At 40.3% G+C, this 17018-nt stretch overlaps 1 protein-coding gene across 6 annotated transcripts in view; it reads right to left on the bottom strand.

Annotated features, from left to right (window-relative positions):
• Positions 1-17018, bottom strand: part of LOC119741607 (unconventional myosin-IXa-like) — a 75079-nt gene that overhangs the window by 15475 nt on the left and 42586 nt on the right. For 3 of the 6 annotated variants that reach the window (XM_038217422.1, XM_038217421.1, XM_038217424.1), the window contains 15 exons: positions 15969-16187; positions 13372-13414; positions 13090-13197; positions 11753-11944; positions 10875-10997; positions 10133-10282; positions 9108-9295; positions 7949-8206; positions 6170-6319; positions 4832-5042; positions 4053-4532; positions 3419-3535; positions 2699-2872; positions 1852-2008; positions 54-193 (listed from right to left, as the gene is read on the bottom strand). In XM_038217422.1, the coding sequence (XP_038073350.1) occupies positions 54-193; positions 1852-2008; positions 2699-2872; positions 3419-3535; positions 4053-4532; positions 4832-5042; positions 6170-6319; positions 7949-8206; positions 9108-9295; positions 10133-10282; positions 10875-10997; positions 11753-11944; positions 13090-13197; positions 13372-13414; positions 15969-16187 (2710 nt within the window). The remainder of the gene's footprint in view (positions 1-53; positions 194-1851; positions 2009-2698; positions 2873-3418; positions 3536-4052; positions 4533-4831; positions 5043-6169; positions 6320-7948; positions 8207-9107; positions 9296-10132; positions 10283-10874; positions 10998-11752; positions 11945-13089; positions 13198-13371; positions 13415-15968; positions 16188-17018) is intronic. The other 3 variants (XM_038217425.1, XM_038217427.1, XM_038217423.1) reach the window with 2 other exon arrangements.

The raw sequence follows: 17018 nt of genomic DNA, 5'->3' as shown, positions 1-17018 counted from the left end.
ATGTTTTTTTGAAATAATTAGATAATCCTGAAACTTTCTCTGTAGATTCTCACCAATGGTATATTACTGTCAGCAGTTACCAAGGTATCCAACCGTGCACCAATCACCTTGCCCGTTACATGGGCCTGGGACTTGCCCTTACACAGGTTACCCGTCTTGGTACAGCACTTCTTGTGGCATGTGAACTTGCAAACTGGGAAGAGAAATAGCATGGGGGAAGGGGGAAAGAAAATCAATTACGCATTCTTCATTCCTTTCTGTGAAAGGCTTATTGTACCTCAAAAATAAAAAAACAAAGAACGATGATTCAAAGCCACAATTTACTAACACGGCCAGAAAAAAAACCGAATGCATATATTTAAATAGAGAGGATGTTCATATTTAAATAGAAAGGATGTCCACGTTTAAATCACATTTAACTGTTTTTTAAGCAGCAAAGCTTTCAAGGAGATTCCAAAAGATTTAAAGATTGTACTTAAAAAGTAATAACTGCTGGTAAGTTTGCAATACTCTAGAAGGGAGTATAGAGTCTAGAAGACAGAAAATGTTCTTCATTGGTTTGTATACACTGTTATTGTCTTTTAACAACTGGCAGCACCACAGAGGGGACATCTGTGGACAGTGGTGCCAATAAACGACTGCATTTAAGTCTTAAGTCCAGAGTTGTAATTGAGTCATCACAAATCATAACAAGAAATCACAAGTCACAGCAAGTAATCACAAGTCACAGCAAGCCATCACAAGCCATTACAAATCATCATTAGTCAATCACAAGTGATCTAGTGTCAAGTTACTTCTAACCTTATGAATTGACTTGTGATTGTCTGGATAACTACTCTGCTGAAGTCTGGCTGCATCCAAATTACTTCGCTACGGCTTGCAATAACACATGCGCCTATGGAAGCGGTTGAAGCCGCTTCCCAAAGTACTTGGCTATGGCTTGCAATAAAACATGCGCCTATGGAAGCGGTTGAAGCCGCTTCCCAAATTACTTGGCTACGGCTTGCAATAACACATGCGCCTATGGAAGCTGTTGAAGCCACTTCACAAAGTACTTGGCTACGGCTTGCAATAACACATGCGCCTATGGAAGCAGTTGAAGCCGCTTCCCAAAGTACTTGGCTATGGCTTGCAATAACACATGCGCCTATGGAAGCGGTTGAAGCCACTTCCCAAAGTACTTGGCTATGGCTTGCAATAACACATGGGCCCATAGTAGCTATTGAACCTGCTTTCCAAGGTACTTGGCTATGGCTTGCATACACATGCGCCTATGGAAGTGGTTGAAGCCGCTTCCCAAAGTACTTGGCTATGGCTTGCATACACATGTGCCTATGGAAGCGGTTGAAGCCGCTTCCCAAAGTACTTGGCTATGGCTTGCAATAACACATGCGCCTATGGAAGCGGTTGAAGCCGCTTCCTAAAGTACTTGGCTATGGCTCGCAATAACACATGCGCCTATGGAAGCGGTTGAAGCTGCTTCCCAAAGTACTTGGCTATGGCTTGCAATAACACATGCGCCTATGGAAGTGGTTGAAGCCGCTTCCCAAAGTACTTGGCTATGGCTCGCAATAACACATGCGCCTATGGAAGCGGTTGAAGCCGCTTCCCAAAGTACTTGGCTATGGCTCACAATAACACATGTGCCTGTGGAAGCAGTTGAAGCCGCTTCCCAAAGTACTTGGCCATGGCTTGCAATAACACCTGCGCCTATGGAAGCAGTTGAAGCCACTTCCCACAGACACGTGTATTACTTCTGGCCATAGCCAAGTAATTTGACGTGGCCTAGATCTCCCTATCTTGTCAAGCTGTCAGGCTGTCTGTATCCCATCCATCCATCTTTCCCCCTACCTTGACAGACTTGGCCTTTCTCCATGAGCCACAGGAACGCTGAGCAGACCTCGCAAGCCGTTGGGATGCTGAACTGGACGGCCACAAACCGATGTCCCAGGTACTCAAAGACCTCCTCTTTTTCTTTGTCTTTTTTCTTCTTACGCTGCTCTTTGGACTGCAGGGCAGAAAATGGTGTTCTTCAAGCAACTTCACTTATGGGGTACTGAGATGTCCATGGATGGACTTGTGTGTTCCTATTGTCCTGTTTCTGCTCTGTTACTTGCTTCTCAAGTTATCCACCCTTTGTGAATGAACAATCCCAATGATTCCTTGCAACCTTATGAACATCGATCAGTAGCTTTAACATTCATAAAAGAACATAGGCAATGATTGCCTCGGTCAAGTCCTTTCATTCGCATTTATCATTTATCATTTTTAACTGACAACTGGAGGTCAAACAATTTTTAGAAGTACCAATGTGACACAAGTTCAATCTTGATTACGATGGAATAAAAACTTTGTCGGCTTGTGCCATTGTTTCTTCGAAAATAAGAAAACCTGTACTACTTGGGTTTGTGCGTTTCACTTACATACTAAAATAAGTACTTTAACTCATATCTTTCTGGGAGCCTGCCAGAAAAGAAACTTGCAAGCTTGCTCAAGTTGGATTTGAAGCCGCAACCTCCTGCTTATGAGTGCGGACTTCTTAACCACTCAACTATCAAGCATTCTTGGGCTGGTTGGCAGGTTCAAATGTGATGTGCCAGTAGGTATCATAATCAATGTCTCATATGATGGAATTATTGTCCATCACGGAATTCTCTCTTACAAAATCTGTAATGTTTTTCTCCAACCCATGACTGACCTTCTTTTCCGGTTTGTACTGCTGAGTGAACTCATCCAGGAATCCCCTGAAGGCGTTGATGCCCAGCGTGATAGGGAACTGCGTCTTGCTGTTGGAGGTCTTGACATGATTGGCCAGGGACGTCTCAAAGGTGGAGATCAGGTCCTTGTACATCAGGGTGGTGGTGCTGCCCTCCTGCAAAGACAATTGGATTGAATTTTCATTGGATGAGGACTGCTCACGTGACATTTTTCATAAGTTCATGTTTGACTGTCTGATAGACTGGGCAGGGTACATCACCTCATGTGCCCCGGGTACATCCCATGATCAGTCTAAAAGATCTTAATCCTTGTTGCTTTGTACAACACAGCTAGAAAGGGCATAAGGTAGGTCATGTACCCTCGGGTGTGCTCGTGTCAATGTGGACCTCTAAGTGAACCACTTGGTTGAACAAAACTACATCACAGCATACAGTAATTTTGACAAGAGCTGGTTCAATGTCATGAAACAGCTAGCACAAAGTTTTGCAAATCATGGAAATAAATTGCAATAGGGTCAATCTCATGGAGCAGCCAGGCAAAAAAATATTTTGTTTGGTCCCAAATAGTCAACGCGACTAGTCTTGGTTGACTAGCAAGGGTTCGAGTGATGATAGGCGAACTGTCGTTAACTGTCGTTAACTGTCGTTAACTGTCCTTAACTGTCGTTAACTGTTGTTACTTGCCGCCAGCTTGCACATACCTGCTGCATCGCTACAGAGTAGGTAGTGATCAGATTGAATCTGAACTCATTCAGGGCTTTCTTGAAGACAAGATCCACGGCCGTGTCACTTCCGCCTTTCTTCTTCATCTCGTGGATCTAGTCATGGTAAACAACAAATTGGGGAGTTTATGGCCACACACCAGACAATGCTATAAAAACAAAATTATGTATAAGTTGGAAAAAACAAGATAATTTTCTTTGTAGTCGGGCTATTTCCAATTCCTAATGTAGCAGTGTTAGAGTTGAGTCCATCACAAGTCCGGTTAAAAGTAAATCACGCGTCCTCTCATAAGTCAAGCCAAAGGTAACAGGTGATGAACAATAACAATGCGACATCACAGTTCATTTGACGGTGTTGTAGTCAACTCCATCACAAGGCCAGTCAAGAGCACACCACAAGTCCTTTAATTGATCGAGCTACCTGTACAAGTAATGGGGGATGAATGACAAAACAATACTTCTGTCAAAGTTCATTTGAAGAACTTGTGACTTGGCACTGTATGACTTGTGATGGACTTGTGATGGACATGAATACTTAAAAACCCTGAAACAAAAAAAGGTTTGGAGTAATCAAATTTGTACATACAGCAGAGAATTTTCCCTGGTTTCCTACCTTGTTATACAGGAATGTGTCCATCTGTTGTAACTCCCTGGCATCAGATACCAGTTTATTGGTTGGGTACCTCCACTGCGACATGCCGTGGATGCTCATGTTGCTAGACCCTCCCCGAACCTTCTTCCCCCCAGCGGCAGTGCCTAGGGCTGGCCCTGTGGACGGCTCTTCCTGGAACTTCCTATCCAGCTTGAGAGAGGGGGCTTTCGGTTGTAGGTTCGTCTTCCCCGGCTTGTCTGATGGAAGCCCAAGTGCCTCCGCCGCCTGTTGCGGATCTGACTGCTTGCGCATGAAGCGGCGTTTGAAGTGTCGCTTGGCCTTGGCCAGGGCGCTGTCCTTGGGGAGGGGGGACTCCGGGGCGGTGGTTGGGAGCGTGTCTTGGTCGGCTGGGGGGAAGGGGGAGCGGGGCGAGGGGGTCTGACTGACGAAGGGGTCCTCATCGGAACGTGGCTCGGTCGGTAAGACAATAGAACTAACAGGCTAAAACGAAAAATAAAATTCATTGGAACTTTAACTGCTGTAGTTACTTGACCTAAAAACAGGATGACTAGTGATAACATGATTACAACTAGTATAGCTAGTAACAATTAATTATTACTGGTTATAACTATGACTGCTTACTAGTGTTACTTATACCAAGTTATTATATTTATTATAACTTTGACTTGCACCAGTATACACAACAAGTAGCAACTAGCAACTAATTATAATTTACCATAACTATGACCGTTTACTAGTATAACTAGTACCCACTAACTATAACTAACTATAACTATTACCTTCTTCTTTTCAGGGCTCTCGGTTTCTTTCACCTCCACTGATGATACCTGCCCGTCCGCATCAGTTAACCTTTGAGCTTCAAGATCCTCAGCTTCCTCCAGCGGGTACAAGATGTCTTGAGAATCACGGCCTGAGTCGTCTTCCCAGCGCTGGTGCTGATCTTGCTTCCGTTGCATGTGCTCCTGGTAGGCAAAGGCCAGATCCTTCACCCTGTATTGAGGTAATAAAAGAGATCAGAAACGGAGAAACTTGCACTTAAAGAGTTGCATAATAAAAATACATATCATCAGGGTGATGTAAATTTCAATGCTGGCTTTTTTCCCTATAATCTATAAAATCCTGCAGTACCACTAAGCTTACAATCCTCAATCCATCAAAATTCCTCAGGTTTCGATATGGAGTTATCCTGAATCCGCCAAAATTCTTCGAAACAGGGGTATGGATTTTGATGTATTTAGGGCGGTTAGGGTCACAGGTACACAGGACCATTTTTGTTTGAAGCAACAAAATTGCTCAAAATATTAAGAAGGGTGCATAACAACTAACTGGTTGAAGTTCCAGCTCAGTGGATACCTAAATGTTGAGAAAACTGTGAGGTCTTGTAACTGGATTCCATTGCTAATGCACATTAAAAAAAAACCTGTGCTGAAGGACACACTTTCTTAAACCACCTTCAAAGATTTTCTTCTGAATGATACCATTTCAGGTGGATCAATTTCACAGGGTATTTGGTAATAGTCCTATCTTTACTTTGAGCAAGGATTTTCCTGCTAAATTGGTAGGCACTTTTCCAGGCAACTGCAAATGTTCCTATGTGCCTTTAAGACGTCTGCACTTGCAGGCAGGAGGTCACAGATTTGGGTCCAACCAAAACAGGCTTGTGAATTTGTTTTTGCAATGTCGTGAACAGCACTCAATACACAGTACTTTATAAACTACATCGGTGAAGGGGAAAAACCCAATATTAATACCAACAACAACAATGCATATTTGAAAAACTGATATTCAAATCCAAAACGGATTGTGGATCCAATACCAATTTTCACCATAGACTGCTGCATATTCAGATCAAAACTTGGCAGATCCATTACAGCACACCAACACTGAGGACCAAGCAGTAACTCATAAGTTGCATTCATTTTTTGAAGTTTGAAAATATGGACGAGTTGTGAAATACAGGAAAAGCTGTAAGTGCTGTGGCTTGCTGCAATTCAGAAACAGCGATAAAAAGAAACTTGCAATGCACACATATGACCTGAATGAAAGCGTGACGCCTCAGTAATGCCTTCTACTTCTGGTCACCAGATTAGTCCACTTTATGTGACTGATTTCCTTACCTGGACCCTGACCGTTCTACCCCTGTCAGTATCGGTGGTGTCTCTGGTTGATCCTCGTCCGTTATGATGACTGTAGATGTCTTGATTGGTGCCTCATCATCCAGGAGCAATTCATCAGATTCAACGGACCCGTCCAGGATACCACTGCTCCTACGACAAAGAATAGGTGCCATTAGCCCCAACCTCGTGGTCTTTCCGAAACTTTGGTTTCACATCTGGCCTTGACTTGTGGAGATTTTAGGCTCCTAACTTGGGGAGACTCCAGCTCACTAGTATACATGTTCATTTTCTAACATTTTTCAAGAACATAAAATCATGTGTATTTAAGGCCAGTATTAAGAGTTTCCGTTTTGATTGGATATTACAGGCTTCTTACTGTTTCAGGATTATGAGATGAAGCTGAACCTGGAGACATAGCCAAGGCTCAGAACAAACTTATTTGATACCACACAACACCGCACTATTTCAGTTCATCACACTCACAGTGTAAGAATATGCATATCAAACAACCCTGTACACATACACATGTTTCTCGTACTTGGCATTATTTCTAACGGTCCCTATAGACCATTATCATGTTGCGATCGTTTGGAGTTTTCCCATTCAAATCAATGTAACCACATCGAGGCTGGAAGGAAAAATAGTCTGGTTCCTTTTTGCACAAAAAAACATTACCATTCAGTACTGTTATTGGATACAGGGAACATGACTGTAATGGTGGCAGCATGATAAAGGTCTATTGTATCTGACAGTGCACAATTTGTGGAGAATTTTAACATATGATACAACGGCAAACTAAAACCAGAGTTGGAGTCATATCAATCACAAGTCAAATCATAAGTCACAAGAAATGTCAAAAAGTAACAGGGGGACAACAATGACAACAGAATGCCTTTGTGTCAGTTTTTTTTGATAAGCTTGTGATTTGATTTGATTTGCGAGTAACGTGTGAAGCAGCTGGAAATAAAATGTCAGTAGTATGCCTGTGGTGTTGGCAGACTGCCAGCATATGTAGCCTTCTTTATTTCAACGCACACTTATAAACCTATATAAATATCAAACAATCCATAACATGTTAATGGAACTGACCTTGCCACCCACGTTTGTTTATGGTGTAAATCAAGGATTTCTTTTGTTCCTCTTCCCTTTTCCTTTGTTTATACTATAACTTTTTCGCAACAGCTCTCATTGGTTTTGAACATGTTTTCTAATCGAGGTCGTCCTTGATTTGGTTCCTGTCCTTGATCCACCGATGATGTTGCACGTGTGTGTCCTCAATTTACACCATAAACAAACGCAGCTCATTTTGCCACAGGTTGCAGTAAGAACAAATTTCTTTTATTTATTTATTCTTCAAGCTAATGATATAGGTACATAGTATAAGTGACATATTTGCAAAAAGAAACAGTTGATAACAAGTGTTAGGTCCCATAAAGATGAATACTCAATGTCATAATCGGGTATAGAAAACTAATGGGGGATGCAGTACTAGCTGTACTGTGTACTCGATATTTTGTATAATATGTTCAACTGGTCAGGAGTCTTTATATTTTCATGATTCATGAAAAAACCTTGCCGAGTTTGCCATCAAGTCAATCACAAGTCCAATCACAAGTCAGGTCATAAGTTACTGAGAAGAAACGATGACAAAGGAATTGCCTTGTCACAGTACATTTGGATAACATATGACTGGACCACAGAGACTGGACTTGCGATGTGGCTGATCACCCAAACACAAGAGTAAGAAAGAGTCCCAGAATTACATGGAAAACCACTCACTCTTCAGACTCCATGGTCCGCGTCCGTTTCCTCTCCATGTCAAACTCTTCCAGGTCGTCCGGTGTGAGTATCCCCTCGTCGCTCATGGAGGAGTGGGCCTCGTCTCGCTGAGAGGACGTGGACGCCCTCAGCTGCTCCTTGAGTTGCAACTCTTCCGCAGCCTCCTTCTCTCGGAGAAGCTGAAGCTGATGTTGTCTCTCCTCTTCTTCGAGCAGTAGACGTTCCTGCTCCTGCCGCTCATCCAGTAATCTTTCAAATCTACAACATCAGAAAAAACAGCATCTCAAAATAATATGGACCATTGGAAATGATATCTGCACAGCATGCATAGGCAGCTCAGAAATATGGTAATATCACCATTTTGTATCATTAGACCAATTTACCTACATCAACAATCTGAAGAAAGATACACATCCCTCATGGTTTAACTGATGAAATAACCATACAAAATGGTGAATTTACAACCAGCTTTTCATTTCTACTGGTCCCTATTGTATCAGACAACACATGTTTCATGGAGAATTTTAACATTTGAAAAAATGTCAAACGGAATCCAGAGTTGAAGTGATGTGAAGTCATATTCATCACAAATCAAATAACAAGTCAGTCACACGTAATCTCATAATGTGATGTAGTTAGAAATGAAATACTGCAGCAATGGCCAATAGCCAGCATTTTTAGCCTTTTTATTAACAAATAAATATATGTAGTGTTTGCTACAATATTTCAATTTGAAATAAGTATCAATAGAATTTGCTTCATTTTGATGAGCACATAAGCCACAGAATATTAAGCTCTAGGTAATTGAACACTGGTAACATTTTGATGGGCTTAGTACAAAAATTGCTCAGAAAAGGTGTCCTGCAACTAAAATACAGGTTGAGAACCACTTACAGGCAATATTATCAACATCAAAATTGGGCTAGAAAACTTCTTGTTACGGAAAAAAATTTCCAGGCATTAAGCTAGTAAGGGCAGAGATGGTTACTCTGACTAATTTTTGCTGCCTTGCGAAGAAATGGCACCATCAAGCTGCATACTCCCTAGGGAGCAATAATGGTCTTTAGAATGTTTTATAGGCCAATGAGCAGGGGTTTCATTGATGTAGCTCCTTGGGCACCAATAAAATGGCCATCCAAGTTCTCTTAGGTTCACTCACAATTGTCTGTCAGCGTTGCCCCGGGCGTAGCATTGCAGCCACAGTGTGCCCCGGTGAAGTCTCTCCAACAACCTCCGCGTGCGGTAACCACGCCAACAGCTCTGAATGAAGATGGTTGCCAACCGCCGCTCCCGCTCTCGCTGTAGCGCCCTCAGCTGCTTGCGGCTGATCATTCCTCGCACGCCAGACTGCCAAGATGAATATACACAAAATCATATTTGATGTTAAGAAGCCATGGCTCACAACTATTTACAGCTACATGTATGATCGTAACTCTGCCAGACCCCTCAGCTTACTTAGATTTTTGCCTGGGAAAATGCCCTTCATTTACTGCATAGACACAGCAGCAGCATCCAAATATTTCAACTTGGAAATCAAGTTATGCAATTCAAGTCTGATTACTGCCTCATTCCAGTGTGGGTTTTTCCAAATCAATGCAAGTCCTAGTATCCATCTTTAATGGAGGACTTTTTTGGGGTTATTTTAATTTGGCAACAATGAGAGCACAAATTGTCTTCTCGTGCCTATCCCAAAAGAACAAAAGAAATACCCTCTAAGATGGTCATTATGCATAAGGTCGAAAGTCACGTGTATGATTACTGAAGAATACTTGAATAGAGTAGCCCTTAAATCTGAGTAGTACCAAGTACTACACTCAAATTTGAGTACAAGTACAAGTACTACATCCAAATCTGAGGACCAAGTACAAGTACTGTACTCATCTGAGTACTAAGTACAAGTGCTACATTCAAATCTGAGTATCAAGTACAAATGCTATACTCAATCTAAGTACCAAGTGCAAGTACTACATCCAAATCTGAGTAACAAGTGCAAGTACTACACTCAAATTTGAGTACAAAGTACAAGTAATACACCCAAATCTGAGTACCAAGTACAATTATTATACTCAAGCTGAGTACCAAGTGCAAGTACTACACTCAAATCTAAGTACCAAGTACAAGTACTATAACGGTTTCCCTACACAGTTTCTTAAGTACCAGTGTGAATACTTATCAATATCCTACCTGTAGTTTTAGAGTTGCATACTTCATCTGTAGATAGCTCTGCCGTTGGAGGACGCCACGCATCCATTTCTGCACGGTGACGATTCTCTTGAGTACATGGTTGTGCAGGGCCTCCTGAAGCTTGAGTCGCTCGCTCTCCCGCAGGAAAACCTGTCATCCAAAACATTTTTTTGATCTAAGTCATCAAATTTCAGATTCCTGAAAAGGGTTTGTGACTTTGGATGCCTTTCCTTGGAACCATCAATGAAATCTGTTCAAGGCGTCAACTACTAGTTGAATAGTAACATGTTATGCACCTGTGTACTTATAGCAAGGTGCACATAATTCCTAGTCGAACTGTGGTCAAGTACAAATGTCATCATGAAACCTCCCATTGCTGGCTCTCTGCTGTACATTACAACTATGGATAACCAGTGCTGCAACCAGTATCTATAGGCTGGTCTCAAACGGTAGCCTAAACTTGCACATGTATGATGACTGTTTTTTAGTCAAGCTGTGATTGACTGCATTTTTTTGAACTAACTTGCTCTTTTGTCGATTTGCAATTGGGTTTTACGACGGAAGGCAAAGATGTGCCTGAAAACAAAAAGTGAGCAGGCTGGTTCTGCTACCTCCACTACACTCTGACTAATAAAAGGAGGAGGCTGGAACCAGTCAAGAAGTGGGAATTTGCAAGACACTCAGAAGGGCTTTTGCAACTGTATCTCTCTTTAACAAATCAAGATCCCATCCTGAGGTCTACCTTAGTTTTTCCGAGTTGATAGTGCTTTGGATCTAACTCCATCCTCTTCAAGAACTCTTCGATGTCTTTGAGACCTGAATCCCTGCCGCTGGGGAGCAGTAAGTGGTAACGATGGCTGAACTCCTGAAGACAATGACACAAAGAAAAACATCAACGGATGAATTCATCAGTCAAAAGCTGGGTAAGAAATGATAAACTTACAAACTTTCCAAAACAAGTACACAACACAAACATTAGGACAATCTTTATCTTGTGATTGACTTATGATTGACTAAGGCCACGTCCGATATTACTTGGCTTCAGCTAACAGTAACACATGCATCTATGGGAAGTGAATTCAGCAGCCTCCATAGGCTCGGTTGTAATTGCAAGCCATAGTCAAGTCATTTGGACGTGCAACTGAGCTGCACTCAAATCATGCAAGTCAATCGCAATAACACGTCATTCACAAGACAATCACAAGTCAATCACAAGTCAATCACAAGTCAATCACAAGTCAATCACAAGTCAATAACAAGTCAATCACAAGTCAGGCACAAGTCAATCACACGTCATTCACTAGACAATCACAAGTCGATTAAAAGTAAATCCTAAGTCATTCACAAGACGACCACAAGTCGATCACAAGTCAATCACAAGAATACCAAACAAGGGCATCACAAGTCAATAACAAGTCAATTAGAAGTCAGTTACAATTTAATCACAAGTCAATCACATGTCAATAGCATGTCGATCACAATTCATCTAGTCTCAGTCGAGTCACAAGCTAATAAACGATGACAAAGGATTTCCCATGTTACTGTTTATCTCCTTGTGATTGACTTGTGATTTCATTTGGGATGGACTCCACTTCAATGACTCCACTACAAAGGTCTTACCTCAAATGTAAGCCGTACGTTATATCCCGACTGCCTGATCCGCACAGTCTCCAGCATACCGGTGTAGTGTAGCTGCCTCATCATCAGCGCCTCGTCAAGACGACAAGGCTCCTTGTTGGAGTTGGACTTGATGCAGCGCACAAAGAACGGGTTGGCCTGGTTCAATGTCTCCATTAATTTGCTCAGGGATAACTGACAGGGGATTGAGGGAAAAACCAAAGGATATATCAGATGCTTGATTCAGAAAATTAAAAAAATAGCATTTCAGTGGCAAAGGATTTTTCAAGGGAGGGTGGCTGAGGTGTTGAAGTCAATGACAACTGTTACAACTGATGTAGTAACAAATGGATAACATATCACCAACTGATAATGTCACAAAATTTGACCAATATTATATCACTAATCGTTAATGTAACAAAAAATTGACCGATAGTGTAGAAAAATGTACACTATCAGTCTATTGTTGTTACATTATTGGTCCCAACTGATAATGTAACAAAAATTGACTGATAGTGTAGTAAATGTTACTACACCATCTGTCAAATTCTGTTACATTATCAGTTAGTGATACAATATCAGTCAATTTGTTTGACAGTGATATGTTACTACAGTTGTTACAAATGACTTCTCAGGGTAGGGGATGGATGGCTGAGGTTTTAAGTTAACAAAGACAGAGACGAAAGGCCTTTAGTAACAATAAAATAAGATATGCAATATTTTACAAAACTATATGTAGAAAGGAAATGCAAGATTTTCTTCATTAATATGTAAATAATTAACATTGGTGATACAAAATGTGAAGTTGAATTGAATTGAATTGAAAAAGGATTCAGCTTACCAACCAACCCTTATATTTGTATAACCGTGCAATTCAACGAAATGAACTTACTGAATGTAAAGGAGCAAAACACAAATAGGGTTAACTTAGAGGGAAAAATTGCTTAATGTTCATATTTGTTATTTTATATTTTAGTGCTATTTTCTGTACTTTATGCATTTTAAAACCAAATTTTATCCTCATAAAAATCACAAAAATTTGGTGTCTCAGGAAATTTAACAAGCAAAGAAGAATGTCATATTTATCAAGAGCTATGCTACGGAACAGGAACCTCCTAACGGTTGAAAATAACCAAAATGGCACAGAAATGAGTAAATGACCAGCACTGCACTGACACATAATGTAAGTGATTGAGGGAGGCACAAACTGTTCAATTATCTAGTCTCTTTTTACAAAAAAACTTGTAGTTTTTTTCTTTCTTTCATTTTTGATGAGAAAATCACACTGTACCAGGGTATAACCATGAAATATAACCCAGGTTAAGAGCAAAGTCACCTACCTGGAACTGGGCACTGACAGTCGGTGGTAGCTTTTTGGTCGAGGAGCGACGAAAGCCCACCATCTTTCTACTCATCAGCTTCTTCATGGATTTCAAGTCTCTTAAACCCTGCGAGAAATTAGAAACAAGAAGTTCATTAACACCTGGTAATATTTTTAATAGATGGATTGGTCGCTGACAAGCATCATATTTGGTTAAAACTTTCGTGCCTACTCTCAAATGGTCACACAGGAATTAAAAACAACCTCCAGCACATGATTTTCATGGTTATATTTTTATTACCTTTGCCGGTGCTGCCTGAGCTCCCCTGAATGACTTGTTTTTCCTTTTGGAAGTAAAAAAAAAAAATTATCAAATATTACATTAACTGCAATAAAGACAAATCAAGAAAATTTGAAGAAGCGATTATAAACAACTCTTCAAGAATTAATTTTTGTTGGTCATGTCTTAACTTGCATCAACAAACACCAGTCAAATTTCTTGCCCTGACCTTTCGATACTTAAAATCAAGAACACTTGGGCATTTGTAAGCAATTGATTAGCATGACAGACTGGCAAAATGATGTACAATTCTCCTGAAGTGGAACCATCTTGATAGACATGTTAAGATATTTCCTGTTTCCTATTCAGCATTTCCTGTTTCGTAGACCTCAAGGGACTGATAGAAAAATGGTTGGAGAACTTTTTACAGGGTAGCCTGACAGTCTCAAAAGTGCAAGCACATGGAACAGAAGAATATACCCCTGGAATAGAATAATATACCCCTGACTATGGACTCCATGCAGGAATAATAGATGGTGCAGTGTTGAATACTCAGTGAAGGACATATTGCATATGTGAATTGGTTCGTGCCCACAAATAAGGCCAAGTACAAGCGAATAATTTGAAATATGATGTGCATGAATCTATTGTCTTTCATGTGCATGGTGTCCCAAGAAATTTGTGCAAGCAGATACCCTTTAATTTCTCAAAAACTACTTAACATGATTATTTCATCTTGATGGAGCATATTAATCATACTCTTGTGCATAAACAGCGAAAATGCCATGGAAATCAGTTCATGCAAACCAGAGATCTAACAGATTGTAAAAGGCTATGGGATATTCACCCATGGGAATTACACAGTTAGTGATATCAGTGCATCAGACTGTCATGGGTCTTTTTACTCTGATGTAAATTAAGGTAAATTTGTTTTGGGCACAGAATTCCATGCTGTCACACAATTCTCCTCTCTGCAACAAATGATTTAATTATCTAGACATTATTATGCTGTTTAGCAAACCACCAATATTTATATTCCATTTTTAGCGGGGTGACTAACAATACTCTCCAAGCTTAAAATTTCTATGCACGGTGCTTAGCCAAAATTCTTGTGCTAAGCATTTCTTTGAAATTGACTTCAGATGGCTGTAACAGTACTCTCTTTGTGATCCAAGGTCTAGTCTAGTCGGTAAAGCTACTGAAAGTAATCAACGAAACCTTGGATTCCATTCAAAGCGGGTTTTAATGCGAGGCATAAAAACGAACTACATGTGGCCACCACATAACCGGATATTGAACCCACTTATTTAGTTCATGCCCTAACCGATTCAGTATGGAGTGTAACCCTAGGATTAGAAAGAGAATACCATATGTTGCATATGGCACAGACATATCCGACATGATTCCTTTCTATTTAATTTTCGATCTATTTGCCCAGTGAAACCATTTCAACAACCAAAACAGGAAAGTAGATTATTGGATTAGAATCCAAACTCAACACTGCTTGAACCAAAAAAAAAATATTTTCCAAACCAACAGAATAAATATTAAAACAGTTATTATGAACAGGGCATCAAAATTCAGAACATGTACAGCCTAGATTTTGAACACAACACTGCTTGAACACAAAACAACATTTTCTAAACTGAAACAGCAACAAAGTAAAATGATTATTATGAAAGGCGAATTAATACTTAGAACATATAAAAATAACAAATGTGATTACATATCAAGCATGCCAAATATGAACACACATTAAATAAAAAGCCGGGGGGGTTGTGGCAATTAAATAAAATCAACAGCTAGCACAGCACAACAAAAACATAATTAATTTTTTTCTCTCTCCAACTTTTCTGACTCCGCATTCTTAATAGATAAATTAATAGTTTTTTTGCTATTTGCGGTGTTTAAAATTGTCTAAAACAGCTTTAGACTAATGAAACTATTGTCTGAAAATATGGATTTTGGGAAATTTCTAAACTACTATGTAACATGCCAAGTTGCTGACGGACATGATGATGATTCGTTTGAGTTCCTGCAGGTTACAATCTAAGCATTCATTTGTAGTGAACAAATTAACATCATGGTTGTCAACAAGGAAAAATGCCTCTTGGTCTGAAGACCATTATCCACTTCATGCAAATATAACTTACACATATTTGGATTACCCTGGCTTCTCAACTACATGCTATTATTAAAGTTTCCATCAATGTTTTCTGTGACATGAGACATTAAACCCCAAATACATTGAAGGTGTCAGAGGTCTGTAATCTTGAATCTATTAAAATCCATCAAAACCAGATGTTGGATTTTGGCAGATTAGGGAAGGTAATGACTTAAGAATTTGAAAGCAGCATGAGTTGACAGGGTTGGTTAAAATCTAACAGTGGCAATTTATATTCTGTTATCAAACTTTCAGTCAAACTTGCTAACGGTGAGTGGCAAAATGAACTAAAATCAAGCATTCAAAATGCAAGGAAAAGGAAAGGTACTTAAAGGGAACGGTAGGTCATTCTATCCTCTGTAAATATCTCCCCACCCTCAGGGCAATAGGTATGTACTAGTGCCCTGCAGCGATGTAACAGGACACACAATACTGCAATCCTACGACAACCTACTTCATAACTCGGGCGGCTTTCCAGTACGAGTCGTCGTTTAGCAGGCTGGGTTTGAGCGTGCTCAGACTGTGCTTATCCGGGCTCATGAGGGCCCTCTCCTCATCCCCGGGTAAGGGGGACAACTGGTCTTCAATGGAGGGCTGGGCGGCACCATTTTTTTGGGAAGTGTTTTTGTGATGTGAATGCTTCCGTCCATGCACAGCACGACGGTTATGGCGTCTGTGAATAACGAGGATGGGAAAAGCAAACAAAAACATGCAAAATATCGGAACAGGAATTCATGCAAGCAATACAGGGCAGGAAGGGAACGAATGTTAACAGCATTAACATAAAAGGGTTATTATATTAAAGGAGGGGAGGAATTGATTCATGACACCAATTATTCATAACATCTCATGAATTATTCATGCACAAGGTATTAATGCAATATATCACTTGCAGAAATATGCATATCAAATATTAATGCAGGAACAAATGAATGCAAATGAAGGGGGTCTGTTCTAACATTGAGTGAATGCAAGGAATAAAGTTTAATGAACCATACTGTATCTACGTCACACACACAATAAACATGTCCATAACTACTGACAAAAGTACAGTGCCACACTGATTGTCACTATGCAGGCAACAAAATGCCATCCCTCAGCCTCAGCTGTTATTATCAGCTTGTGAATTTCAACGTGCAGTAATACTAGTAATATTGGTTGGCGCTTTGCCTTTCTGAAAATCCTTTCAAAAACATCCTGGTTGATTATAAAGGATTTTAGTTGGCAGATGTTGAAGGAAATTTCAATATACCAGTAAGTAACTCTAACACGGAGGACACCATGCAGTGTGACTAATATATTGAACCCCAAAGCTGGTTATAAGCTAGCCCCATAAATGTGGCCAATTTACTGGACTACCTCCGTAAATAAAGGCCACACTTCCACCATGTACAAAAACATGCCGAACTTTGTCAAATTTTGATTTTCACATTTAGGCTCAGTTTGCAGTTTATTTTTGCTTTAGAAGCATACTCACCCTCTTTATAGGCTAATCAGAAAGTGC

This window comes from Patiria miniata, unplaced genomic scaffold (assembly GCF_015706575.1).
Source record: "Patiria miniata isolate m_02_andy unplaced genomic scaffold, ASM1570657v1 HiC_scaffold_5, whole genome shotgun sequence".
NCBI lineage: Eukaryota > Metazoa > Echinodermata > Asteroidea > Valvatida > Asterinidae > Patiria > Patiria miniata.
Note: the sequence above shows the minus strand (reverse complement) of the source record. Positions and strands in the feature narration are given on the sequence as shown.